Raw genomic sequence first — 26969 nt, 5'->3', positions numbered from 1 at the left:
CCCCGGCCCGTGCCTGGCTGCGAAGGCTCCCTGGGCTCCGGGACCGCTCCTCCCAGCCAGCTGCCGGTGCTGGCAGCAGCGCGGCACCAGCCCCGGCTCCAGCCCAGCTCCATCCCCGAGCGCGGCAGCGGCCCCGGGGCTCCCGGCTGAGCTGCAGCACCGCGGCCGGCCCCTATTGATTTCCATGGCTGCTAATGGTCTTTTTCATACAACGAGAGGCTTTTGTGGGGAGAACTTAATCCAGTCCTATCACTGGGTGAAATTGCACTGCTCACTGCTCAGATTTCCAGGATGTGAGCTACTGTAATAGCAGAGGGAGTTTTATCTAATACATTTAATGCTCCAATATTTTTACGGCATGACAGGTTCTAATTGCACTGCTGCAGTACCAGGAGCATGAGAGCCCAGGGGGGTGTGAGGGAGCTGTGCTGGCACACGGTGGCTTGTGGGTGCCTTGGCAGCGTGGCTGTCACTGTCACCAGTTGCTGTGCTGATCCCCAGTGTAGCCACTAGCATGGATTATTGAGGTGATGATGACGCTGGTGCTGGAGATGATGGAAATGTGCAGGGAACAGGAACTTGGTGTTCCCCAGGGCCATTTCTTGGTCTTTTCTCTCCCCAGCAGAGCTGCTCTTGTTGCTGGACACTTGGGCTGGGGCTGGGGCAAAGCCTCGGGTCAGGTGGGGGTGGCAGAGGTGGCACCTCTTGGGACAAGGGGGATGCCAGGGCAGGGCCAGGCCCTGTGTGCTCTCGTGCAGGGCAGCAGCGCAGGCTCAGGGCAGGCAGGAGGTGCTGACCTGTGCCTGCATTGCAGGACAGGCTCCCCTTGCCGTGCCCTGGCCTGTGCCAGCCCCGGGCTCTGCCAGCTGCACTCGAGGCAGCCAGGCCAGCTCTCCCCTTGCGGCCCAGAGCAGAGCTCAGGGCTTGGCTTGTGCAGGGCTGGAGGTGTGCTCCTGCCTTTGAACCAATGTGCAGGGCTGGAGATGTGCTCCTGCCTTTGAACCAATGTGCAGGGCTGGAGGTGTGCTCCTGCCTTTCAACCAATGTGCAGGGAGGTCTCATGGACTGTGATGGCCAGGATCAAAGGTTAGGAAATTTCTCTGTGTAACTTATGTAAATGAGGACTAATGAGGTTTTCATGATTACCTTTAATTAGCTTTTCCACAAGTAGCAGAGGTTTATATGGCCAGGACGGGTGGCACATGCAGGTATGTGCACAGCCAAGAACCTTCATCAAAAACATTTTTAAAAAATAATTCTGCAAGATGCAAATTATCTATTAAATGCTCAAGAAGAAGGTTTCAATGGGGAAAAAAAAGCACAAGGAAAGCAGCAGCTCTGCAAGCCCTCCAGGGCTGTGGTGTGCAGGGCAGCAGGGCAGGCTGTGCCACACGGGGGACGTGTCTGTCCTCGAGGCTGTGTGGCAAGCACAGAGCTGCTGCTGGTTGCTGCTGCGGGGTCCTGGGCAGCCTGGACCAGAGGGGTTTGTATCAGAGCCAGAAGCAGCTCCCCTTGGAGTTTCCCTCTTGATCCTGAGGAGCTGGAGCCTCGTGCTGGGCGGGAGGAGAGCGTAAACGAAGAGACAGCAGAGTGAGCGAGTGAGATGGTTCGGACAACTGCATCCAATTAGCCTGACATTAATCCTGGGCAAACATGTGGAAAAATCACTGCAAAATTCAATTAATGGGAGAATTAGAGCCTGGGAATATAAATTCATGCCTGTCAGCGTGGTTGAACAGAAGTAGGTCCTGTCAAACCAACCTGATTTCGTTCTTTGATGAGGTTGAGTTTGGTGGTGGCACAGCAATGGCCTGTGTTTCCCTCAGTGCCACAATGCCCTGGGCAATAAGTGATGAGAATGGATTGGAATGCAGGACTGAGGAAGGGGAGGGAAAGCCTTGCTCTGCAGCTGGCGGGGGCAGTGTCCTCCTGGGGAGCTGAGTCTCATCCAGGGGTGAGAGCGGTGGTGCTGTGGGGCAGGAGTGTCTGGTGCTTGGGCAGGGGGAGTGGAGGAGAGACACGAGAGCTGCTGCTCCTGCTGCTGCTGCTGCTGCTGCTCTGGGGCAGGGAATTGCCTGCCTGGCACAGGAGCAGAGCTCCCCTCCCCACAGCACTGGCTCCCTGGGGAAAACGTGTGTGCACAAAACGTTAAGTTTGCTTTATTCAAACTATTACATGAAAATGATTCTGAGTGTTGTGAAAGCAGCAGAAACTGTGCCCACATCTCTGGTGCCCTGGCAGGAGATGCCATGGTGGGATGGCATGTCACAGCCAGAGCACTCTGCCCCGTGCCTGGGCACCTGGCCCTGCCTGGCTGGAGGGTGCTGCCTGTCCCCACTGCCTGGGAAGGTGACAGCAGCCGGGCTGCAGGAACCACTTGGCTCCAGCACTGCCACTAACGTTTCCAATTTCCCTCTGGAAATTGTTTCTGTCAATATTTTAATTTCATTTGGGCTGAGCAGGTGGAGCGGAGGCAGCGCATCCTGAGCAGATCATTTGTCTCCTGCTCCGGGTTTGGCAGGGACCCACTGCCAGCAGCTCCTCATGGCTGGAGCCAGGATGGCCGAGCAGGAGGGCATCGAGCCCTGCTGCCCCCAGGGCCCTGCTACAGGGCTGGGCTCCGGGGCAGGGCTCACGGGCAGGGACCCTCTGGTCCCTCCTATGGGGCCACCACACTCCCCCCGTGCCACAGGAGCACCCTCAAGGTGGGAGCCTGGCTCAGCAAAGCCCCACAGGGCACAAAGTGCCAGAGGTGGCAGTGCTGGGGCTGCTGGAGCACTGAGGCCACGGAGGGCAGGGAGCTCCTCGTGCTCCTCTGCACTCCCAGGTGCCCCCAGGTGCTCTCCCTGCATTGAGGGGTGTTTGGGGAGAGGAACAGGGTCTAACCAGATGGTGGGGCTAATAAATTGCCCAGGAAAAGCAAACTAGTACATGCAGCTCGCGTTTCCTCTGCGTCTCCATTGCAAAGTGCCAAAAGAAATCTGTCTCAGGAATTATTTCAGAGAGGGTAATTTCTGTTTCCCAGTTGCTGTCATACATTAGAAATATCTGAAATGCCTCCGATTGGTTTCCAGTGGTGAGGAGCAGCCAGGGGCTGCCATGGATGAGAAGCACTAAAAGAAAATAAATTAGCCTCTTGCACTCAGCCCTTCTCAGCACCGCACCACGAGTGACGAGCAGCTGCTGCTTAAGTAACAACCAGAATAATGAGCAGAGCAAGATCCTCAAGGGAATATTAACTCTGAGAAATAACATTTTCTCCCCCTTTTGAAGTTTGCCCTGTCCTGGTGTGGAGGTGAGCCGTGGCTGCTGGCGCTGGCAGGGAGGGCTGTGGTGCTGTTCTGCAGCATCCTCTGCCCCACTCCACCTGTGCCAATCCTCTCCCCTTCCTGCCCTGTCGGTCCCAGCCCAGTCTGTCCCTTCCTGGCCCCGCCAGGTGTAAACCTGCTGTGCTTCCCACCGCTGCCCAGTCACCTGCGCTCCAACAGGACTGGCACTGGTCACTGCAGCGCCACACTGCTCACCCCCACACGCCCACCCCAGCTCTGCAGGCAGGAAGAGCCTGAGCAGATGGGACAGGGCCACGCTGGGCTCTGAGCTAAGCTGTGCTTGCAGGCAGGCTGGCCCACGCTGATTTAAGCAGGTGGCTGTGGCACCAGAGCTTCTTAGTGGCCATGAGTGAGCCCCCGTGGCCTGGCACAGGGGTGGGGGGAGCTGCTGGCACCAAGGCCCCTGGGCACCGTGAGCCCACCTGTCCCTGGGCTTGTCCTGCTGCTCTTCTGTATTTGCCAAAGCCAAGGGTGTGTTTGTCTGGCCCATAACAGGAGCCACCCAGTGCTGAGCCCTGCTGTGTAGCAATGAGTGTTTCAGAAGGCTCATCCCTCTGAAGATGTAAGCCAGCAGCACTCCTGAATTTCAATTCTTTTATCTCCTCTGGCTGGCTGAGTCATCCAGGGATGGACCATTCCCCTGACGTATGGCTTCATGTGTGTACAATCCCCACGACAAGGACTGCAGTTTGGAGAAAGTGCCTTTTTTCCCAGTGGTGATTAATGATGATAATCTCCCCTCCCACTGAGCCTCTCAGGTACCTGTTGCAGAGCCACCATCCCCAGAGGATGCTGTGCACTTAATGTGCCACCGTCAGGAAAACTACACATCCTTCTGCTGAAAAAGACACAGCACAAACCTGAACGGGCTGTAAGTTTTCTTTGTCCAGTTTCCCACAACACCCATTTCATCTGTCCCCCACGGGTGAGCAAGGGGGAAGCAGCGGGTTTGGTGTGCCCTCCCAAGCACGTGGGGGGATCCCTTGGCTGATCCCGTGGGGCTGCACGTGGGGGGATCCTGTGGGGGGATCCCTCAGCTGCTCCCCTGGACAAGATGCCATCAGCAGTGGCTCATGGTGGCCATTGCACTGATAATTTGGACTTGCAGTTTTTGCCAGGGCTGCTGGTCCCAGGGAGGCAGCCCTTTGGTAGAGGCAGCCCTTGGCAGAGTCTCTGCCTTGACAAGCTGCAAGCACAGGAGTGAGGGCATTAAAATGCTTGTGTTGATCTGGCAGGGACAGCGCTGGGACAACGACAGGCAGTGATTTGCTGGGAAAGAGGGAAATGACAGTATTCTCCATCAACATTATTATAGGGCTGTGCCTCAGGGTGGACAACCCAAGAGCTGCGAGAAGGAATTTAATTTGCTTTTTCTCCCCAAGGAGAGCTAATGGCGCTTAGTGCAGCTCTGGCCATCAGCCACCCTTGGTGCCACTGGGGCACGGAGCCCCCTGTGTGCCACACCAAGCACACGGCAGGGCTGGGGGGATTGTCCCCAGCTGGGGCCGGGGCTGGCGTGGCTGAGGTGCCCCCCTGCTCCACTCAGCTCTGCAGAGACACAGCACATCTGAATGAGCTTGTCAAATGAAATTTTCTGTCTGGTTAGAAATGGATTTTCGAGCTCCTCGCTCACATGTAAACATTTTTAGTGGTCCCCAGCCAAATCAGAGCCAGTGAGAGCAAACATCAGCCTGAGCAGACCCAGTCCCTGCAGGGAAATCACTGGCCACGGAAGGAAACCAAATGCACGATGGCTTTGAAAGGCATCCATTAAAGTTGTGCTGAAGTGATTCATGGTGCTGGTAGTGAGACTTTAATTAGATCTTAATCATGTAATTTTATCTTTGTTTCAGAGATTAGAGCTAAATGAATGGATTGGTCTCATAACAGTGCTGTGACTAAACACAGCACTGCCACATGGCAGCTCTGGGGCAGGCAGGGATGGGGCTGAGAGCATTCGCCTCTTTGGGTGTTCTAAATAAAATTGGTGTGTTTAAAATAAATAAAGAAACACACAAATTATTTAAAACACACAAATCCACCAGGACCTACCAACACTTTCCCTCCTGGGCTGCTCTTTTGAGCATCCACAGAGCTGTGGCACAGAGCTGCTGTGCCCTGCAGGGTTTGTGGATGGACAGGGGGATGAGCATGCCCTGAGTGGCAGTGGCAGTGGGGACCATCCCTCTGCTGCCATGCAGGAACCCTGGATATGTGTCCCTGGAGGGGGTTTTCCTCCCTCACAGGTGTGGGATCTGTCAATATCTGCCCTGCCTTGCACCTTGCTCCTCAGTTACTTTATTTGAGCCATACAAAATGGGTTCAGGTTGCAGAATTAGTGCCTATGGGGGCAGGACTGGGACAATGCTGCTGAGGCACAGTCCAGCACAGAGCCCACTGCCAGGGCTGCCCTGGGGCTGGGACTCACCCATGCCTGGCACAGGGGCCGTGTCCTGAAGCACATCCCCGGCAGCCACGCCTGGCTGGGGATGCAGCAGCTCCATCCAAGTCTCAGCTTTCGCCTCTCTGGGCTCTCTGAGCTCTGCCCGGGGCTTGCCCCTGGGCCGGCAGGGAGGTGAAGTGGCAGCTCCGTGCCCCATGGTGCCAGCTGCCCAAGGCCGAGCCAGCTCCCCTGTCCTTGAGCCCTCCCTGCCCTTGCTGCAGTGGCAGTGGCCCCTTCCCACCTTCCCTCTCCTGCTTGATATGCCACAGGAGCCACTCCAGCTCATTACTGTGGGAGATTATAGGTCCCCAGGTAATAACGAGTCTTCAGATAATTACTAACAGATTCTCTAATAGGAATGAACTCGGTTGAATCCATTCAGTCACTGGGTAAATATTTATCCCTAAGCTGTCCTTATCTCCAGCCACTGGAGCGTGCCAGAGACGCTTTGCTGTCCCCACGCCGTGCTCGCCGCTGGCGGGGCGTGCTAAGGTCCCTTCACACCTTGACACACCTATTCACACACCTTGACACACCCATTCACACACCTATTAACACACCTATTCACACACCTATGCACACACCCATTCACACACCTATTAACACACCTATGCACACACCTATGCACACACCTATTCACACACCTATTCACACCTATTCACACACCTATTCACACACCCATTCACACACCCATTCACACACCTATTCACACACCCATTCACACACCTATTCACACACCTATTCACACACCTATTCACTGCGCTGACCCAGCCTCATGCTGCGGCTCAGGGCTGGCCGGGACTCAGCATCACACGCTGTGAGCCCCAGCAGCGATGTCCCCTGTCCCTGTGGGAGCTGTGCCATCCAGCTGTACCCATCCAGCTGTGCCCATCCAGCTGTGCCCATCCAGCTCTACCCATCCAGCTGTGCCCATCCAGCTGTGCCCATCCAGCTGTGCCATCCAGCCATACCCACCCAGCTGTGCCCATCCAGCTGCACCTATCCAGCCGTGCCCACCCAGCTGTACCCACCCAGCTGTGCCCACCCAGCTGTGCGCATCCAGCTGTGCCCATCCATCTGTACCCATCCAGCTGTGCCCATCCAGCCGTACCCACCCAGCTGTGCCCATCCAGCTGTGCCCATCCAGCTGTGCCCATCCAGCCATACCCATCCAGCCATACCCATCCAGCTGTGCCCACCCAGCTGTGCTGGGCAGCAGTGACAGAGCCCTGAGTCACACCAGCCCACACTCCTGTTCCTTGCTGCAGCCTGATGGAATAATAGGAGGAAGCTTGACCTACTTGACTGTGTGTGAATCCCAGCTGCCCTGCCATCCATCGTCGCCGAGGGGTTGGAGGTCTCTGTTAATGAGTGTATTTACTCGCTGCCCGCTCTGTGTGCGGGGAAGGAGGTGAGTTGGGAGCACACAACCAAGCATTGCAGCGGGGAACAGGGCTGGGAGTCCCCCACAGCCACTCACAGGACTCTGCCTGCTCCAGTAAACATGGAGCCAGCACTGAAATTGAATCACATTAGCTTAATAAGAAGTTAATCAAATTTTCTCGGTGCTCACGGTGCTGTGATCCTGCCATGGTCAGAGGGATAACAATGCTCCTTGTGCACCTGGAAATACAAGGGCTGAATTTAATGAGCTGCTCCAGTGACCGTGGGAGACACTGGAGCCGTGGTGCTCCCCCTGGGTCAGGTGTGCTCATCAGGGCCAGGCAGGGTGAGGAACCAGAGGGGATGCTCTGTCACAGGTAAGATCCTGACTGGGGGGCCTGGGGCAGTCCCAGTGGGGAAAGGACCATTTTGGGAGGAGAGGCTGCTTCCAGGCAGGAGTGGAGCTGTGGCTCTGTGGATGTGCCAGTGGCTCTGCTCTCCTGGCAGGGCACTGACCGCTGATGGGAACGGGCCAGGGAAGGACTCCCTTGGCCCAGCTCATCTCAAGAGCTCTTCAGCTGGATCAGGGACCACTTAAACCACATTCATTATGTTTAACTATTTATGAGCTGATAAATATTGAACAGCTGCTCTCTGGGGTTCAGGCCTGAGTGAACCCATCAAAACACAGCACACAGGACGGGGTGGCTGCTGTGGGGACAGCTGTGCCAGGGATGGCTGCAAGCAGTGCTGTGACAGCCCTGAGAGCAGAGCCCCTGTGCCCTGCCAGGCTGGGCCAGCACGGGGGCTCCCTCTGGCAGCCCCTCTGCTCAGCCTCACATCTCCAAACCAGCACCACTCCATGTCCTCACCAAACCCTGCCATCCTCAGCAAACCCCTGCCCTGCCTCCTCGGCACGCAAATTGCCTGCTTGGGGCTTTTTAAGCCATTTTTAAGAGCTCCTAATGTGCTCTGCATTTTCAGTGCAGCCCTGCCTGTGCCCTCATTTGCTCACCCTTTGGAAAGCTAATACTTGATTTAAGCACATTTCTGCTCCCTCCATTTGTAAGGACAAATGTAAAGTAATTGTTTGATATCGCAGCAGTTTCCTCAGGCTCCAGCTCTAATTTCCCACTAATACAGTATTGTCAGGAGGATCAATCTAACCTGGCACCTTCTGCCTCCTTGGAGTGGATTGGAAATGGCTTTTCTACTGTGAGGCTGGGATTTGTGAGTCTCACTGTGAGTGTTTTTCTCCTTTAAAGGAAAAATCATACAAGCAAATATCCCATTTTCCTGTCAATGGCCATTAATTCCCTCCACCTGCCCATACCTGCCTCTGGGTCCCCTCTCTGCTGTGTCTTCCCCTGCGGCTGGCATTGGCAGAGATGCAGACGGGGCTCTCTTAGGTGTCCACTAATTAACTCCAATTTTTTCCTATTAGAGCTCACTGGTTACTAATCACTCTCAGTAAGGCCTTGCAAACTGGTCCATGATGTGCTGCATCCCTGTGTGGTCCCTGTGCACCATTCTGAGACATCCCAGCCCCGTGCCAGGGGATGGGCAGCCCCAGGCAGGGCTGTGCCACAGCTTCCCCCTGGTCGTGTAGGGCTGAGCCCTGTCCTGCCCCAGCCCCTGCCCGTTCCCTTGCCTGTCTGGGGGTGGGGGGGCTCCCCGTGGCCCCCCAGCTCTGCCCAGCCCTGTGCTAAGAACAGCCCATGCATACGGACTGGTGGAAGCCACTTTATTTACATGAAGGGATCACAAGCTCAACAAGGAAACTAGTGCCACTATTGTACCCGTAACAGCAGGATTCTGTGCTTTATTCACAGGACAAAATATCAGTACAACATTTTCCATAGATTCTGTGTCAAGCAGATACATCTCACTGTCCTCAGGGGTACACATGGCGCGCAAGTGACAAAGTGCAGCTCTGCCTGCCCAGGACAGGGCCTGGCAGGGACAGTCCCACTGCCACTGTCCAGGAGCACCCATCTGCTTTGGGACACAGAGGGATGTGCTCTGGAGCAGCCTGAGCACGGGCTGCAGGACAGGGCCATCCCCGTGGCCCTGGGGACCATGTGGTGCTCAGAGCAAACAGGACCCCACAGAGGCAGCTGGGACAGGCAGTGCTGCTGGGCACTCATCCCTTAGCTTGGGGGCTGCAGCAGGACTCTGAGTCTTCCTTGTCTTGGTTCTCCGGAGCGCTGCAGACTCCTCAGGGACAGGGGAACCCCTTGCCTGCCTCTGCCCACAGTTCTGGGCAGGATGGGCTGAGGGGTCCTGGCTCCAGCCCCTTGGGCCCTCCTCAGAGAACACCGCAGCTTCCTGTCACTGCAGCTCTGCTCCTGGACACTTACTCCCACCTGAAGTCCTGCCCGACTGTTTCATAGAATTTGATGTTATAAGGTCTATAAAAGTCCCGAAGCTGCTCGATGACCTCGGGGTCTATCTGCACGTGAGTCCTGCCCTTGGACTTGCCAAGGCAGCGGGGCAAGCCGCTGCTCTCTGACTTCTTCAGGCACGGGAAGCCTTTTGTCTTGTTGAAGTAGAAGTGCTTGTCTGTGATAACCCGTTTGATGCCCAGGAAATCCTGGACTTTGCCCATCTCGCCCGCCGGGTCCGTGATCAGCCTCTCGCCGCTGACGAAGTGGATCTGGGACAGGGGGAAGTACTGGAGCCAGCTCTGCAGGTGCACGGCGTACATGCCGATGCGGATGGCGTTCCAGGAGGTGTCCACCAGCCCCAGGCTGCGGTTGCGGAAGGTCAGCCCCTCGAAGGTGGGGATGTCTGGCTTCTTGGACAGCGTCTGCGTGTAGTCCGAGATGGCGCGGGTCACCGGGTTGCGCACCACCACGATCAGCTTCGTGTCCCGGGACATGTTGAAGATGCGCCGCGGGGCCTCCTTGGTCACAAAGTAGCTGGGGGTCTTCTCCACCGTGATCTGGCTGTCAAGTGTTCGTGGCATCAGGCTCCTGCAGGCGAAGCAGAGGGTGATGGTAAGGGAGGAGCCGGGACAGGCACCGGGAGGTGGTGACGGCGCCATGGGGCAGGTGACACGTCCCCTCCCAGTGGGACCAGGCAGGCACAGACCCCTCCAGCAGCTCTGTGGAGGACCCTGGCCATGGATGGCTTCCAGGTCCATCCCAGTCCCAGGGGACAGCAGAGGATGGGGGCACCGGCAGCCCCACACACACAGAGCAGTGTGTGTCCAGAGCCAGGACGCAGGAGTGGGATGGCTGTGCCACACCACCACCACGAGCAGCCTTGGGGAGCAATGGACAGACCCCAGGGGGCTGTGCTGCTCTGCTGGTGGGAGCTGGGACAGGGATGTGGGGCTTGTGCCCACCAGGGTATCACCCACCCCACCAGGGCCTGGCCCAAGAGCTCCAAATGGGCTCCTGGGTACACACATCTGTTTCTGGCACTGGCAGCTGGGCTGCAGGCCAGGCAAGGAGCACCAGCCTGGGGGAAATGCAGCATCCCTGCAGCCCAGCTTAGCACTAATTAAATCATTTGCTTTGACATCTGAACATCCAAATCAAATAAAAACTAATGGGACGGAAAGATTTATAAATTGGTCTTGTATTACTAGAGTAAACTATCAAATCCACTGCAGTCAGATTCATGGCACTGGAGGTCCCCTGGCTGGAGCAGGCAGGGAGCAGGTAGGGAATGCCTGGCTGGACTGCGCAGGGAGTTGTGGCAGCCAGGATGAGGCCAGCATCCTTCTGCTGCACCCACACCCCAGCAGTGCCCTGTGGCAGCAGCAGCTGCTGTGCTGTGAGCAGGCACAGCCCCAGTTCGGGTTGTGGAGCTGAACACAAGGCCAGCAGCAGCAGGGAAAGCAAACACACCATCCCTCTGTGCATCCCTGCCTGCAGCCATCCCTCTGGAGAGCCCGGGGCACTGGGTTATCCGTGCCACAAACCCAGACAGCTGCCAGGGCCACCAGGGCTCCCCAGGCCGGGCCAGGGCAGTGACCAGGACCCAGCACCTCCAGCATCCCTAAAACACAGCCCATGGCCAGCAGCTTTGGGCTGATGAAAGACCTGACCGGGAGGAGGTCCAAGAGCAGCCCAGAGCACCTGTGTGAGCAGAGGACAGAGATGAACCCGGGGCATGGCGGGGAGTGGGGGCACCTGCCCAGGGCACCATCCCACGCACCCTCATGTGCTCTTGACCAGCCTCCTAATTTGAGAGAAAACAAACTAATTAGTCAGCATAAATTAGCAGGGCTGGTTCACTGAGGGACCTGAGCATGGATGGTGCTTAATTGGCCTTTCCCACTGCTCTGCTTCAAACCCCATAAATCGCGATTACGATTCCCATTGGTTAATGACTGTCAGGAAGCACAGGCACATGGTTCTATCTCCACATCACAAACAAGTTTCATCATAAATCAGCACAGGACAGCTCTGTAAGTGATTCACTATTACAATATATTGTGGAGGATCATAAAACTGCTGTTTCATTAATGGCTCATCCTCAAGCCTGTTAGATTTTCATTACGTGAGTTATTAGGTCCATGCATTCAAAATACAAAATTACAGGTTCTAATCCATTATGAAAAACACAAAACCTCTGCATAGTAAATTACTGAAATGAGACAAGAGTTGTTTTTTTTAAATGGACTCCCAGTGTTTGCTGCTCATGAGAAACAGAGACTGCTGAGACAACAAAACACAGCACGGGCAGATAAATAAATCACCAGTGAAGCCATGCAAGGGGGAGAGATGTCATCCAGGCATTCATTTTCCCGCTAACAGCAGGATCCCCAGGGCTGCAGGAGCAGGGAAATGCATGGCAAACTTAATTACACCAGACTTTAAAATAATATTTTTGGACTTGTGCACTCACAGGGTTATTTGCATACAAATAGCATGTCACACGGCTCTAAGGCCCAGGCTGGCAGGTGTAGGTGTGAAGGTTCTGGGTGCTGGCCCGCAGTGCATGGCCAGGGCTGAGCCAGGAGCTGCTGCTGCCGCTCCAGGGCACGTCCTGTGGCCCTGCTGATGTCCCCAGCTGGCCTTGGCACTGGCCCCTGGCATGTGCTGAGCCAGCGGTGCCAGCCTGGGGACAGCGATGTGCGAGTGACGCTGGCAGGGGGAGGATGGCCGGGGCACTCGCTGGGCACATTGCTCAGGCTGCAGGGACAGCATTAATTCCTCCCGAGTTAGAGACGGCTTTCATTAGAGCTGCCCAGTTCTCAAAGCCCTTAATTGCCACTTGACACGGGCACTGACACTCCCTTCAGCCCAGATTTAGGGGTTGCCCATGTTAGTGACATGGGGACAGGTGGGTGACAGCCCAGGGGAGCTGCTCTGTGACACCCAGAGGTGCTGGGCAGCAGCAGCAGAGCCTGGCCTGGCTGTGCCAGCACGAAGGCAGCGGCTTGCCCTGAAGGGGTTAACTCCTCACCAGCACCTTCCCGAGCCTGAATTATTAATTTTGTTATAATCTGCCTTTGGGCACCCTGCGGCCCCTACAACACTCCCACATTAAAGAAACATGCACTCCCTCACTGGCTGCACTGCTTTGATGTTGAACATGCCTGAAACACTCTCCCAGGGAGGAATTTGTACCAAATCTCATCAAACAATTGAAATATTGCAGATAAGAGTGAGGAGGGCAGTGCCCACTGATAATCCCATCACTGCCCTGCCCGGAGCAGCTCTGGGTCAGCCCCTGCTGTGTGCAGAGCTTGGCCTGTGGGGTCCTGGCTCCATCTGCTCAGTGGCATAGAAACAAACTGCTCAATTTGGCAAAAGCCCCGAGTGCCAGCTCCTGTGGTGAGGGCTCTGCGTCCCCCTGTGCCAGCTGATGGCAGCAGCAGAGCAGGGGGGGCTGTGAGCGGGTCTCCAGCTTGCTGTGCTGGGAGGCGAGCAGGGGAGGCACAGGAGCTGGCACTGCTCCCAGCAGGGTTGTGCCAGGCCATGCTGTGCCGTGCCATGCCGTGCCAGGCCGTGCCATGCCGTGCCAGGCCGTGCCATGCCGTGCCATGCCGTGCCAGGCCATGCCATGCTGTGCCATGCTGTGCCAGGCCGTGCCATGCTGTGCCATGCCATGCCATGCTGTGCCAGGCCGTGCCATGCCGTGCCATGCCGTGCCATGCTGTGCCAGGCCGTGCCATGCCGTGCTGTGCCAGGCCATGCCATGCTGTGCCATGCTGTGCCAGGCCGTGCCATGCTGTGCCGTGCCATGCTGTGCCAGGCCATACCATGCCGTGCCATGCCGTGCCACGGGTGCACACACAGCTGACAGCACCCTCAGCTCCAGCCTGGCACCTCTGCTAGGCAGGACCGTGGGTGGCAGTGGTGGATGAAAGCTCCAGCAAAGCTGCTTCTGGTAGCTTCGGGAAGTTGGAACAAAACTGGTTAAACGTGTGAGAACCGAGGTGTGATGGAAACAAAAATCTCTGGCTGAGAGATATCCCGGGGTCCCGGGGGACAGCAGTGCCCTGGCTGGGGGCTGCACCACCCTGCCAAGGCTGCGAGGGGCTGAGGGGACAGAGGGGATCCCCAGCAGCTCTGCCATGCTGGCACCCCACAGGCTGGGCCAGCTGGCCCAGAGCTGGGCACTGCCATGCCCAGCAGGACCCAGTGGCTGCATGCCCAGCCTGCAGGGACAGCACCGTGCCCACAGCCACAAACACCCCCCGAGGGCCCCTGGCAGCAGTGGCTGAGCCCCACGGCCCCGCCACCACCCCACTCTACTGCAGCCACGATTTAATGATGGAGCAGCTCCCTTTAATAAATGTTTATGTTCAAAGAATTTACACCAGTGCTTGCAGACAGCTAATGAGGGACATTTCCATGCATAAAAGCAGAGCGAACACAGTAATTAACTTTGTTGCTGATTCATTTTTAATCATTTAAATGCTCCAGAGATTTGCAGTGTCCTTTAAGTCAAGAGATTCTTTTCCAGAGGGCACACTGCCATTGCCCTTCACAGACACACACCTATGTGTGACTCTCACCTTCCTCAGTAATCGCTCAGCACTGATGGAGGGTCTGGCAAAGGCCAAGGCAGCTCTGAGGGCAGCGGAGCTGGCAAGGAGCAGGAGACAAGGGAGGGCTTCCTGCACAGCTTGCACAGAGCCCGGCTCTCAGCCCTGCTGGGGACTGCTCTCTGCTCATGGACACTGCCCAGAGGCTCCCCCCTTTCCCATTTCCAAGGCAACTCCTTCCACAGGCGAAACTCCAAAACTGAATACTCGGTTTTAAAATCTCTGCCCGTGCCCCAGCTGCTGCAGCAACTCCCAGGCCAGTGACCTGTGGCAGAGCCATGGAGACCTCCCTGTGCCAGGTGAGTGCAGAACAACCAAACACAGACCCCTCCATCCCAGCAATGGCTCCTGTGGGCTCCCCATCACCCAGAGGCCCTGTGAGCAGCTCTGGCCCTGCTCCCTGTGTGCTCACCTCCGGGCACACACTGTGGGCACAGCCTGGCCCCACCATGGACACCCAGGGCCACCAGGGCCTGCTGGCCTTTTCTCACCAGCCTCCCATGGTGTGCCAGGCCACCAGCAGAATTTGGTGCTTCCAAAGCAAGGTGAGAACAAACTGCAGATTACAAGCAAGGTGAAGGAACGGAGCTGGCATACACATCTTTAACACCGAAGGTGAGGCAGCCAACATGAGCTCATCTCCAGCATCTCCCCCAGCTCCTCAGACAGGGAGGCTCTCCTGGGCCGAGTGAGGGCCCAGCAGCCCCTGGCGCAGGCCGGGCCGGTCAGCAGGAGCCGTGCAGGGGCAGGGCAGTGCCCAGGGAGCGCTGCCCGGCACAGCTGCATGCAGCACTCCCTGCCGCGGCTCCAGGCACATTCCCCAGAGCCAGGGCACTCTCTGAAGTCAAGGAAATTTCAAAGCATCCTTGAAGCTGCTGCCTTCTTCTCTTCTCGCTAATTAACTTCACCCAAATGCACTGTCAGTAAAGCCCACAACCAAGTCCCGGGCAAAGCCTAATGGGCTCCCATTTGTGCGTGTGCCAGCCCGGCCATTAGCCGGCAGCAATTAGCAGTGGCCGGGAGCAATTAGCGTCTGCCGGCTCCGTGCTTGCCCTGCGCAGCCCCGGGGCTCGGGGACACGGCCGGGTCCCGCAGGGTGCTCCAGCCACGCTCCTGGGGCAGCCGCAGCGCCGGGAGCACCGGAGCAGGGCAGGGCAGGGCCGGGGCAGAGCTGCAGCAGGGCCGAGCTCCAGGGACCGGCGGCACAGGAGAGCCAGGCCCGGCCCAGGTGCCACCCCTGCGGTCAGGGCATTCCGGCAGGTGGCTCTGCACAGAGCCAGAGGGCTCTGCCCTGCGCCAGCACCGCCTCAGGGCTCGGCCGTGGCAGCCACGGCATGGGGGCAGCCGGGCTCAGCCTGCTGCTGCAGCCACTGGGAAAAGCCCCTCTCTGCGAAAACAGCTCTGGGGCGCCCGACAGGACCACTCCGGAATCCTGAGCAGGAAAACGGCACCCTGAGATGCTGCAATTAGAGCCACTGCTCAAAGTTAACGGCAGTTTAGATCACACCATCTTCCCTGTGTTCTGGAAAATATTGAAGGTTATTGGCCCACACTACTTGCAGCAGGAAAAAGCTCAATATTGAACATTTAGTGCAGGATTGGTAATGAATCGATATTCCCCAGAAGCTGCTGTTTGGTTTCAGTTGTCTTAAAACAGACCTTGCTAAAAATATCTTTCCTGTAGTGTATCTGTAGCTAATGAGGTGGATTAGAGAGTGATGGGAACTGGAAGCAGCACGGGGCTCAGGGTGTGGAGCCGGTGAGCGGCAGCCCTGGGTGCTGGTCCCACACGGGGAGCAGGGGCTGGCTCTGCCCAGCCTTCATCCCCCCCTGCATGGGGCACTGGGGCTGCCTCTGCCCAGCCTTCATCCCCCTGCACAGGGGCACTGGGGCTGGCTCTGCCCTGCCTTCATCCCCCTGCACGGGGAGCTGGGGCTGCCTCTGCCCAGCCTTCATCCCCCTGCACGGGGAGCCCAGGTCTGGCTCTGCCCAGCCTTCATCCCCCTGCACGGGGAGCCCAGGTCTGGCTCTGCCCAGCCTTCATCCCCCTGCACGGGGAGCTGGGGCTGCCTCTGCCCTGCCTTCATCCCCCTGCACGGGGAGCTGGGGCTGGCTCTGCCCAGCCTTCATCCCCCTGCACAGGGAGCCCAGGTCTGCCTCTGCCCAGCCTTCATCCCCCTGCACAGGGAGCCCAGGTCTGGCTCTGCCCAGCCTTCATCCCCCTGCACGGGGAGCTGGGGCTGCTGCGGGCCATGGCAGCAGCTGAGGCAGAGGCACCATGAGAGCAGCTGTGAACAAGCATGACATTTGGAGAGGCAAGGGCAGGCAGATGAGGAGGTGTCCCCTCCCGCTAGCTCTGCCATCTCTGCGTCAGACAAATGCCAGGGCAGGGGGAAACGTGAGAAAATGATAACCAACGTTTCTGGAGCATCAAAGGGGCTCAGTTCTCACGCTACTTGCAACCGCACCAAAGACTAGCTTGGTCTCTCCACTTGGGTCCCCACTGGGGCACGAGGGAAAGACACAGCTGACTTGGCATCAGCAGCCAGGGCTCCCACAGGCAGTCTCTACTCACACCAGGGAATGCCTTCACCTTTGCCTTTCCAAGGGGTCAGTGCTCTGGGCAGCCTGCAGGGACCACCCTCCACCAGGCTGGCAGCGCCGGCTCTCCCCAGCCAGAAGCTGGAACACAGCCCCAGCCAGGCCAGGGGCAGCCCCCCACCCCGGGCTCCGGGCAGGCAGCCCCTGCAATCCCTCACAGCCCCCACATCTGCTGCCCCAGCCTCTGCTCTGTCCTTCTGGGCCATGGCCACGGGCAGGACTCTGCTCTCTGCTCCCAGGCTCTTGGCAGAGCCACAGCAGCTTATCCCACTGTGGGTTAGACCTGCTCCACATTAACTGCTCCAGTTGCAAGGAGAAAAATCAATTCCACGTTTTATACTTTAGCAGCCTCTGTGCTTAAGTTTTGGCACATTTGTCAGTTTAAAAAAAATAAGGTAATAAAACCAAGGAAGTGTCATTTAATTGTTTTAGCTGAACTAATTTGCAGGCCCCGCTGCTCTGGCGTGATCTCTCTATTGATCCAGACAGAGCTGGGCCCTGGGGCAGGGCGCTGCTCACCTGGCCACGCTCCCACTGCTGCTCCAAAACCACCCTGCCACGGCCACAGGCTGCATCCCTCCTGGTCATGGACAAGTTCCTTCACATGGAGAATCCCAGATGAACAACGGCTCAGGGCGGGAGGCTGGCTGGTCAGCTGCACACTGCTGCAGCCCCTCAGTGCCAGTGGGAGGGGAGAGGGCACAGCTCCTGGTCAGCACCATCCCTGGGGTCCCCAGGTGCTCCTACATGCCCCAGAAGGGTCTGTCACTTCATTCAGGGCAGGCTCCGTGTCCCAAACCTCGTAAGGGGGGAGTGTCACAGGTTCAGAACTGCACTGCCCATGAGGCTCCCAGCCCCACATTTTCCACACTGACAGCACACAGGGGAAGCACAGCCCACATCGGTCACAGACACAGGGATGTAGGGAAGGATCCCAGCTCAGGATTTGGGGGGTTGCTTCCCAGCTAGGTGCTGAGCCCATGGAGCTCCCCTCTGAGCCAGGGGCTCAGCCAGGACCCATCTTCTGCTCCATCACCCATCCTGACACTCTGGGTGTCTTTCAGAGAGAGCACTGTCCTCACGTGCCTGTGCTGCAGGGCTGCTCACAGCTGCAGGCTTTTGGGGGATGCAGGAGGGGTGACAGTGCCTGATGTTGGGGGAGGACGTGGGAATGACACAGACCTGCCAAGAGGCAAGAGCAGATCAAGAGTATTGCTGTAGCTACTCTCTGAAGAGCAGGAGGAGCAGGGCATGCTGCAGGACACCCTCAAGAGAAGGAAATAGCTCCCATGAGCTTCACCTGTGCCTGTCTTGGCTCTCCTGTCACCTGCCACCGGTCCCAAAGGATCTGAACACAGGGCAGCAGCGCTGCAGGTCTCCATGCATGCCTGCACTGCCTCTCAAGGCACGAGCCCCGGCCACCAGGACCCGAGCAGAGCTGGGAGCGAGCACAACGTCACCCTGACTTGCACCTGCCTGCCACTGGGCACTGACCTGCTTCGGAACTGGGGACATCCCTGCCAGGAAAGCGCCGTCAAGATGGAGGCAGGAGGGCTTGTGTGACCCACAGGCCGCCTCCTCTGCCACCATGGTGCCCTGACACACGGACAGAGCCCTTTCCCCTGCTCTGAGCACAGGCAGCCAGGGCCGGGCCAAGCCCCACTCTGCTTCCCGAGGCTGATGCCCAGCAGAAGCGCCGTGGCCTTGCTCCAGCACCCAGCAGTGTCCCAGAGCACAGCGAGCGCCGCTCGGGGAGCAGGGGCTGAGCCCATGGGTGCCGTGACCTGCTTACAGCAGCACTGCCTCTCCCAGAGCGCCCACTGCACCTCACAAAAGCCCTCATGGAAATTAAAATCCCACCATCTCCTGCTGGAGACACACTCGCTGACCTCTGCAAATGATTAGAGATTCCATATAGATCCACAGTCACTCGAGTTCGCAGAGAGGGGATGGCAGAGGACAAGGACTGTCCCTCTCAGGAGCCGGCGATCAAAGCCGGCAGCAGAAGGGTGCCGGGGCGCACCGAGCAGGGCGGCGGGAGGACAGTGCATCCCGTGCCGGCACTCACGCGTTTTGGAGAACCGGTCACCCAGGCAAACGTTTCCTCAGACGGGATGGAAGGGATGCCCTGGCATCGTCCCGGCTCCGGGGTGCCTACCGGCAGGGCCGGGGCTCGGGGGGCTGCCGCCGAGAGCCCCGGCGAACGGGCAGGACCGAGCCGCGACCCGCTGGGCTACAGCAAGAGGAGATTAGGGAAAACTCCCGGAGTGCGGCCAGGCGACAGCCCCCGCCGCCCGCCCGCCCGCCGGAACCGCTCCGGCCCCGCCGGCTCCATCGAGCGACCGAGGAACGCGGAGCCGAGTCCGCACCGACAGCGAGAGCGCCGGGAGAGGAGAGGGGACGGGCAGCGGGGCGGCGAGTGCCCGCGGTGCGGGGGGACGGGGGACGGCCAAGGGGTGCCCGGGGCGGGCGGGGGCCGGTGCCGCAGCCCCCCGCCCTCACCTGTACCACTCCAGCCCGCGGTGGTAGTTCCTGTCGAAGAAGTGGGGCTCGGTGCCCAGGGCGCGCACCTCGGGGTGCACCCGGATGAACTCCAGCACGGCGCGGGTGCCGCCCTTCTTGACGCCCACCACGATGGCCCGCGGCAGGCGCTTGGTGCCCGGGCGGGCGGGCCCCGGGGCGCTGCCGGCCGGCGGGGCGGGGGCCGCCCGCCCGCACGGCCGCGACTGCTGCAGAAGTTTCTTGGCGGCGGCGGCGCGGGCGGGCGGGCAGCGGGCGCGGGGCGCGGCGGGGCTGCCGCAGCAGCACAGGAGGCTGTAGCACAGGTACGAGCAGGACAGCGACAGCGTGAAGAGGACGAGGACCCTCCCTGCCAGCCGCCGGGACGGAGCCGGAGCCACGGCCGGGGCCCGCCCGCTCGGCGCCCTACGCGCCATGGCTCCATGGGGCCGCGCCGCCGGGCACGGCGGGCCCCGGCCCGGCGCCCCGGCCCCGGCGCGGCCGCTCCGGCATCGCCCGCGGCTACGCGGCGGCGCGGCCGGGCCGCCCGAGGGGGCCGCGCCCGCCCCGGCCCCCCTGCGCCCGCCGCCCCGCCGCGGCCATCCCCGCCATCGGGCGGCGGCGGCTCCGCGCTGCCTCCGCGGGAAGTGCCGGGGCAGCGGCGGCTGCGTCGCTATTTAAGGGGCCGCCTGACGTCAGCGCCTCCCGGAGCCCCCGCGGCCGCTCGGCGGCCGGTGCCTCCCCCGGGCCGGGCCGGGCCGGGCCGGGGGTGCCGCCGCGCACAGCCCTTGGGACCGGGCCCGGTGCCGCTGCGCTCGTCCCGTCCCCGGTCGCGCTGTCCCGCCCGGCCCTGCCCCGCTCTGCCCCCACATCCAGCCCTGAACCGCTCGAAGCAGCGCTCTGGAGCCGGGGCAGCCGCCTCCGTCCCCGCAGCCGCGCACCCTCCGCCCGGGAGCGGCGAGCAGCGGCGGAGCGGGCTGAGCAGCCCTCGCCGGCAGCGGCAGCCGGGGCTCGGGGCTGCCGGGGTCACGGCCGGTCCCGGGGTGCCCCAGCCCGGGGCCAGAGCCGCGCTGCCCGAACAATCCGGCCCCGAGGGGAGCGCGGCGGGGCCGCCCCACGGTAGCAGTCGCTTCTGTCCTCGGGAGGGCAGGAGGAGCAGCCATCGGCCGCCGCCGTGCCGCCGGTAAGTAGGAGGGAAAGCTTTAAAGTGACGCATGAATTAAATTTCACTGCCGGGCTGGGGCTGCTCAGCCCCGCCTGTCCCGGCTCTGATGCCCCACACGCAGGCTGAGCCGGGAAGCCCACCGGCTGCGGCAGACTCTGAATGCGGACTGCTCCATCCCCATCCCCATCCCCGGCTCCCCTTTTCTTTCCTTTCCCCTTGCGCCCCGACATCCCAGGCTTCCGCTTGGCTGCTCCTGCTGAGCCAAAGGGCTGCGTGCGGCACCGCTTAGACATTAGCAGCCATCGCTCCTGCTTTCTCAGCACTAGAAGCTTGATCGGCTGCAGGAAAGTACTTGTCTTGTTCCTTGGGAAGAAGGATGATGACAGGGAGAGACAGGCAAGAAGTGCCAGCCCGACACAAACGAGGATGCCGCAGGCTCCCGGCTGCCAGTCCAGGGCAGGGACCAGGTTCCCTCCTGTGCAACACCCAGAACTCGGTGCAGACCTGAGAAAAAATGGAAAACAATGAAAAGCAGTGCTGGGGTGGGAGCGTGGCACTGCTCCTCCCTGGGAGCAGGAATGGAGTTTCCAGGAAGACCTGTTCTGTTGCCTCAGGAGAGCCCTGGATTTAGAGGATGGGCTGAGTCCTTGTGGAGACAAACCTCACCATCCTCAGTGACCCACGGGTGTTTCTTTTTGGGACATTGGGTGCAGTGTGCCCTGGTCTGTGTGGCAGCAGGTTGTGGCAGGCAGGGCTGAGCCCCAGCCCCTCTGTGTGGCTCAGAGCAGGGGGATGGAGCCAGGGGCACAGCACCAGCCCCTGGGCGACCCCTGACTGATGTGAATGCACCCAGGGCTGGCTCTCCCCCTCTCACATGCTGCACCAGAGCCAGCACAGGGCTGGGCAGGGCCCTGGCACTGCCCGGGCAGCAACAGCAAGGGTGGAGGTACCTGAGGGGCCAGGCATTGGCAGGTTATGTTTTCTACGGAGGAAAGTATCTGTCACTTAGTTCCTCTCCGTGACAAACTGCCAAATCTGTGGAAAAGTTGCTTTTTCCGTTTTAGATCACCACCTCCATGTGGTGATCCAGCCTCGGCAGCAGACACATTGCCTAAGCATGAACATTAGAGGCGTCTGGATAAATAAAGCTGCTGCGGATGCCTCAACACCTCCACGTTTCTCTACTTGCAAGGGAGGAATGTTTTGTAAAGCCGACAATTTTGCTTCCAGTCTTTGTATCTGTGCAGGGCACGTCTTTTCCATGACATGTTTGCTGTTTACGCCCCACTCCACATAAACAACAGCTTTCTGGTGCCATCAGCACGCTCCCGGCCCTGCTGCCTGTGCTAACAGAGCCCTGGGAGCCAGCCCCCAGTGGGATCCCAGAGCGGGGTGCCAGGCTCTGGCATTGCAGGGGGAAAGAGCCCACTGGATCACTGCAGAAGGTACCCCCTCCTCAGCCAGTGCCTTGCAGCGTGGGGCCTGGAGGAAGAGCTGGAAACATCCTGCCTCCTTCTGCCCCCTCACCTGGTCCTTTGTGGAGCTGCTGCTGCATCCTGCTCCCAGCCTCATACCATCCTCTCCTTCATCTTCTCTTCCCCACCTCCCTTTGCCACTTTTCAGAGTCCCACCAGTGCTCCCTCTCCTCCCCATCCCTCTTGGGCCCCTGGCTCTGTTCCCAAGCAGATCTTTCCCATCTTGCCTCCTTCATCACTCCCAAGCTCTCCAATCTCTGGCTGTACATTTACCAAAGCAGCTAGGGACCCCAGCGCCTTGTCTGACACTAACCCTGAAGGACCCCAGCATCCTGTCCCTCCCAGGCCACCTGCAGCTCCTCGATGCTGCTTTGCCAGGGCAGTTTCTCCTGCTCAGAGCAGCGCTTGGCTCACGGGACTGTGGGGCTGTGGCCAAACAGCGCTCATGCCAGACACCACAGAAGGGGTTTGGGGCCTGTCTTCAGGCCTCAGGCCAGCCCCTTTGCCTTGTTTCCCCTCTGAGAGACTGATCTCACCATAGCATGAACTGACAGCAGCAGGAACCACTGCTGGGGGCTCACAGCTCTGTGTTTTCCAGGGAGGACCTGGTCCAGGGCTCATCCCAAGCACAGACAGCTGCCAGGCAGGCAGAGAGAAAAGCTCCCTACAAAGTGTAGGGATCAGGAGATTATTACAGAAATACACAAAGTTTGTGCCAGGATCACATTAAAGCTAAAAGAATAGGGAAGCAATAAAGTGCACACTAGAAAGAACAAATACGATTAAAAGTGGTGTCCTGCCTGTTATGTCTCCATGTTGAAGGCAGTACAGAACAAGTTTAGAATTTATTTCCAGAGCCAAAGAAATTGCTCAGTGCCCAAGTGTCACTGTTAGTCCAGTTTTCTGCATCTAATATTGATGTCATTAAGAACCTTTTGGTTCTGGGCTGACAAACTGCCACCTACCCTTGTGTTGGGAATCAGGGGCTGAGCACTGCACGTGCAGGGACAGGGACATCCTCAGCGCTGCGGGGCAGCCAGAGCTGAGCTGCTGCAGCCTCGTGGCCCCGATGAGATCCTGAAACAGACTCCAGGCCTCAAGTGCCTCCCTGTTCTTCTTGTCCTGGCAGGAAACTTGGAGCTGCTAAAAGGACATTTTGGCATTTTGGAGTTGGGCAGTGGAGCAGAGGGATGCATTGAGCCAGATCCATGGGCAGCTGTGAGGAGGATGCAGGGATGGGGACTGGGGCTGATGGTGCTCAGAGACTCGCTGCACATCCCCAGGATACTGTGGACACTGTAGGGGCACAGGCCAGCAGGACTCAGCCATTCCCAAGCACTGCCAGCACACTGGGGCTGCATCCTCGCTCCCAGAGTCCCCAGGATCACCGTGGCACCGTCAGCCCTCAGCACTCACCGGTGACTCACTGTCACACTCACACCATTTGAGTGGTGCCCTCCTTGGTGGGAGCATGGGCTGGTGCTGCAGAGGGTGGGAGTTCAGTCCCAGCTACTGGCACGCAGCTGCCCTGGCCCCTGAGCTGCTCCTGGGGGCTGCTCCTGGCTGGCACAGCCCCTCGGCTCCGTCACACCCCTCCCAGGCTGGCTGGCACAGCTCCCAGCTCTGCACTTCGGGGTCTCCTAAGGCCAGGGGAGTCTCAAAGTGCCCGTCAGACAGCAGGATGGAAGTGCAGGCTGTGGAGCTGCCTTCAATTGGGTCTGAACTCCTGTTAAGCCTCATTAATCAGTTGTAAATGCACTGTATTCTCAATAAGGTCAGAAACAATAAATTTAATTTTAACTCTGACTCAAGCTACTTTGGTCCTAATTCTGAGCCTCCTGCCCAGCCGGAGCAGCCAGCCCTGGCTGTGCTGCACAAACTCATTTGATTCTGAAATGCATTTTTAAGCAGGATGGAGTGGTGCTTAAAAGCTAAATGGCTTCCCCCGGCTGTAATCACTGCTAAGAGTCCTGGAATGAAAGGGATAAAGTCTGGGGGCGGGGGGAGGTTTTAATCTCACTGAGTAGATTACAGAGATTACTGCAATTTAATCCTTACATATCTGTCACTGACGCTGCAAAGACCATAACCGAGGTGGGCACGGGTGTGCCGCCCCCTCCCAGCTCTGCCCCTCATGCTGCCCCCCATGCCACGGCCTCTGCTGCTCCTGCTGGGGTGAGGTCCAGCGGGCACTGACCCCGGTGCTGCCTCCTGACAGTGAGGATGCTGGGGGGGCCTGGCCCTCTGTCCCAGCCGTGACCACCTGGGCAGGGAGGGCAGCAGCTGTGGGCCTGCAGGCTGAATCCATGGCACTGGGCACCTGCTGGCCGTGCGGGGCTGGGAACGCACCAGAACCTGAAGGAAAGGAGGGAAGGGCTCTGGGAGGAGGCAGTGCAGGCAGGCGAGGGTGACCCACAGGTTCCCTGTGTCCTGTTGCCCAGGGAGGGTGGCTGGATCCTCCCTCTCCCCTGAGCATCCCTCCTGCCCCAAAGGAGCCAGAGCCGCCTCCCTGGTGCCGGGGGCTCCAGGCGGCTGTTCTGGGTCTGCCAGCGCAGGCACGGTGTGCACAGCACAGAAATGATGCAGTGGCAGGGTTCATCTGTGTGCTGCGGCAGGCGGGGACCCTGTAACCATCTCTGCTCTCATCACACACCAGCACGGAGCTCTCCCGGCTCTCCGCAGCGCCTGCTTAGGGTAAATCTCATTATCATTCCTCGGGGATCACAGGGGCAGGAGCTAGCTCTCCAATAACTAGAAATATCTCTCTGGCTCACAGACCTTCACAATTATATTTAACTGCAAATGAGGAATCTGTACTCAAACACAAGCTGGTAAATTTTTTTTGAAGCTTGTTTTCAGTGTCACCTCATGTTCAGCCCAGCTCTTCCACAGCTCTGTAACCCCGTCCTTGCCTTACGTAAACCTGAAGGCAGAAAATCAGAACTGAGCTGCCCCGTTCCCACCGAAGGGACACGACTGGGTCACTCTTGTTCCCAACACTGCTGCCTCCTCTGGCACCATCGCTGGGTGGAGGAAGGCCCGCCCTCCTCTTCCTCGCTTCACTGAGGCTCCCCCTCCACATACCAGGAGGTGTCACTGCCCGTGTTGAAAGCCTTGGGCTGGCTAAAAAGCCACAAAGGCCCAGCAGAGCAGGACGTGCTGGCAAAGGTCTGGGGCTGTGGAGGCAGCAGCTCCTCTCCCAGGAGGGGTCCCTGCAAAACCAACACCAACCCACCTGTGCCATCTTCGGGGACTGCTGGGCATCTGGGAGTGGTTCCCTCCTCTTGTGCCCTCTGGGTGACCAACCCATGGCTCTGGTGCAGGGGGAACTGGGCACAGCTCAGGGGACCCACCTGACCCCCACAGAACCAGCACACGCAGAAGGTCCAGGCAACACCAACCCCTGCACTGACAGCCCTGCACTGCTGGGGGCTTTTAAAGCCTCCCCAAGAGCCAATTGAAGTGTCTTGACTGACCTCACCTGGGGCTCGGGGGCCCAGAGGGCACCTGCACGGGCTCACCGTGGGGATGCTGGACAGGGCCATGGCTGCAGGCTCAGGGGCAGCCAGGAGGGACAGGTACAGGGCTGTACCAGGGAGGGACAGGTACACGGGAGGTTGTGGCAGGCAGAACAGCAGAAGCTTTGGTGGCAGCTTTGCACTAAAATTAACTCGTTTGACAGCAGTTTCTGGTGCATTTCCATGGGCTCCGGAGCTGTGAGTGAGTGCAGGGCACAGGTGGGAGTGAAGAAGTGACGTGCTCCCGTCTCGGTGCCCCGTGGTGCAGCTGCTGGGCAGGGATCGCTGCCAGCCCGGCCGGGCGGAGGGGCTGCGATCGGCAGTGTGATGATGGTCTCCCGCAGCAATACTTGCCCTGAGCCTGCCCTCCGCTCCCGGCTTTGTGGCTGCTCTGCACCGGTGGAAACAGCCCGGAACAGCCTCTCCCGGCAGCGCTCTCTGTCTTTGCCGGGGGTGGCAGAGGCGGCGGGCAGCCGAGAGGGCTCCCAGCTCGGCGTGTTCAGCGCTGGCCCATTCCCGGGGCCCTCCTGCAGCAGCTCCGTCCGGATCCCGCCCGGATCGCAGCCCATGGGCTCTGTGGATAAAGGCTCTTTGCAGCGAGGCTCCGGCCGTGCCCGGGCCAGGTGATAACGCAGCCCCAGCAGGGTCCTGGGGACGCGCTGCCCTGCAGCTGCCCGGCTCAGGTGCCTGTGCTGGCACAGCGGGCACTGACTGCCCCGGCAGGGCTGGCACTGCCCCGGCTGCTGGGGGTTCTCCTCTCGAGGCTGCTTGGCCCGGCTCGGCTCGGCTCGGCCCGGCCCGGCGGTGCCGCTCCGGCAGGCGCTGCCCCGGCTGCGGGGGGTTCTCCTCCCGAGGCTGCCCGGCTTGGCCCGGCTCGGCTCGGCTCGGCCCGGCCCTGCTCGGCTCGGCTCGGCCCGGCCCTGTCCGGCGGTGCCGCTCCGGCGGGCGCGGGCGGAGCCGCGGGGTGCGCTCCCTGCCGAAGGCGCGTCCCCCATGAGCGCACATCCTCCAGATCAGAAGTTCTCTCCAGCAGGAGTACTTTGAACACCCCGCCTGCTATTTTTAATGGGATTGAAAAGAGAACAAAACCATTTAAGAACTTGAGGAATCAAAGCAAGTGTCCCCACGTCACGCCCAGTGCTTGCAGCTATATCCTGATTAATGACAAGAAAGAGTGGGGAAACAATATTTAATCACACCCTGTTTATACTAGAGCCAAAAATCAAAGCACTGCATTCCTCTTTCATGAGAAAAACGAGGTGGGCATTTCCCCTCTGGTGATTAAGTTTCCTACTACAAGCACATCAATTTCCTTGATTTGGCATGGGGTCCTCGATCATGCCACAAATGAGGGTTTCCTTAGCAGCAAAATATTGCAGACCCCCAGCCAGATCCATACACAAGACACCGATGTCCATCTATCATTTGTCTGGATTATCTCCATACACATCTCCTCGGGGAGATGGAGATGAGGCAGCTGCAGCCAAACCACAGCTAACGATTGGCACAGCTGCAGCAGCCCGGGGCACCGCGGGGCTCTGGCCGCT

The 26969-nt window shown here is 59.3% G+C and overlaps 2 protein-coding genes across 2 annotated transcripts; one reads left to right on the top strand and one right to left on the bottom strand.

Annotated features, from left to right (window-relative positions):
- Positions 1-8885: 8885 nt before the first annotated feature.
- On the bottom strand, positions 8886-19701 carry HS3ST2 (heparan sulfate-glucosamine 3-sulfotransferase 2). Its single transcript, XM_054643797.2, has 2 exons — positions 19268-19701; positions 8886-10130 (listed from the first exon to the last, which is right to left on the bottom strand). Exons 1-2 carry the CDS (start codon positions 19699-19701, stop codon positions 9512-9514), a joined length of 1053 nt encoding a protein of 350 aa, XP_054499772.1. The 3' UTR covers positions 8886-9511.
- LOC143695373 (uncharacterized) lies at positions 9981-23710 on the top strand. The gene is made up of 3 exons (XM_077187031.1): positions 9981-10072; positions 18684-20447; positions 23034-23710. The coding sequence occupies exons 1-3, from the start codon at positions 9981-9983 to the stop codon at positions 23101-23103; spliced, it is 1926 nt and encodes a 641-aa protein (XP_077043146.1). The 3' UTR covers positions 23104-23710.
- Positions 23711-26969: the final 3259 nt, after the last annotated feature.

The sequence above is a fragment of the Agelaius phoeniceus genome, chromosome 16 (genome assembly GCF_051311805.1).
Source record: "Agelaius phoeniceus isolate bAgePho1 chromosome 16, bAgePho1.hap1, whole genome shotgun sequence".
Classification (NCBI taxonomy): domain Eukaryota; kingdom Metazoa; phylum Chordata; class Aves; order Passeriformes; family Icteridae; genus Agelaius; species Agelaius phoeniceus.
This window is presented reverse-complemented; position numbering and strand designations above follow the sequence as displayed.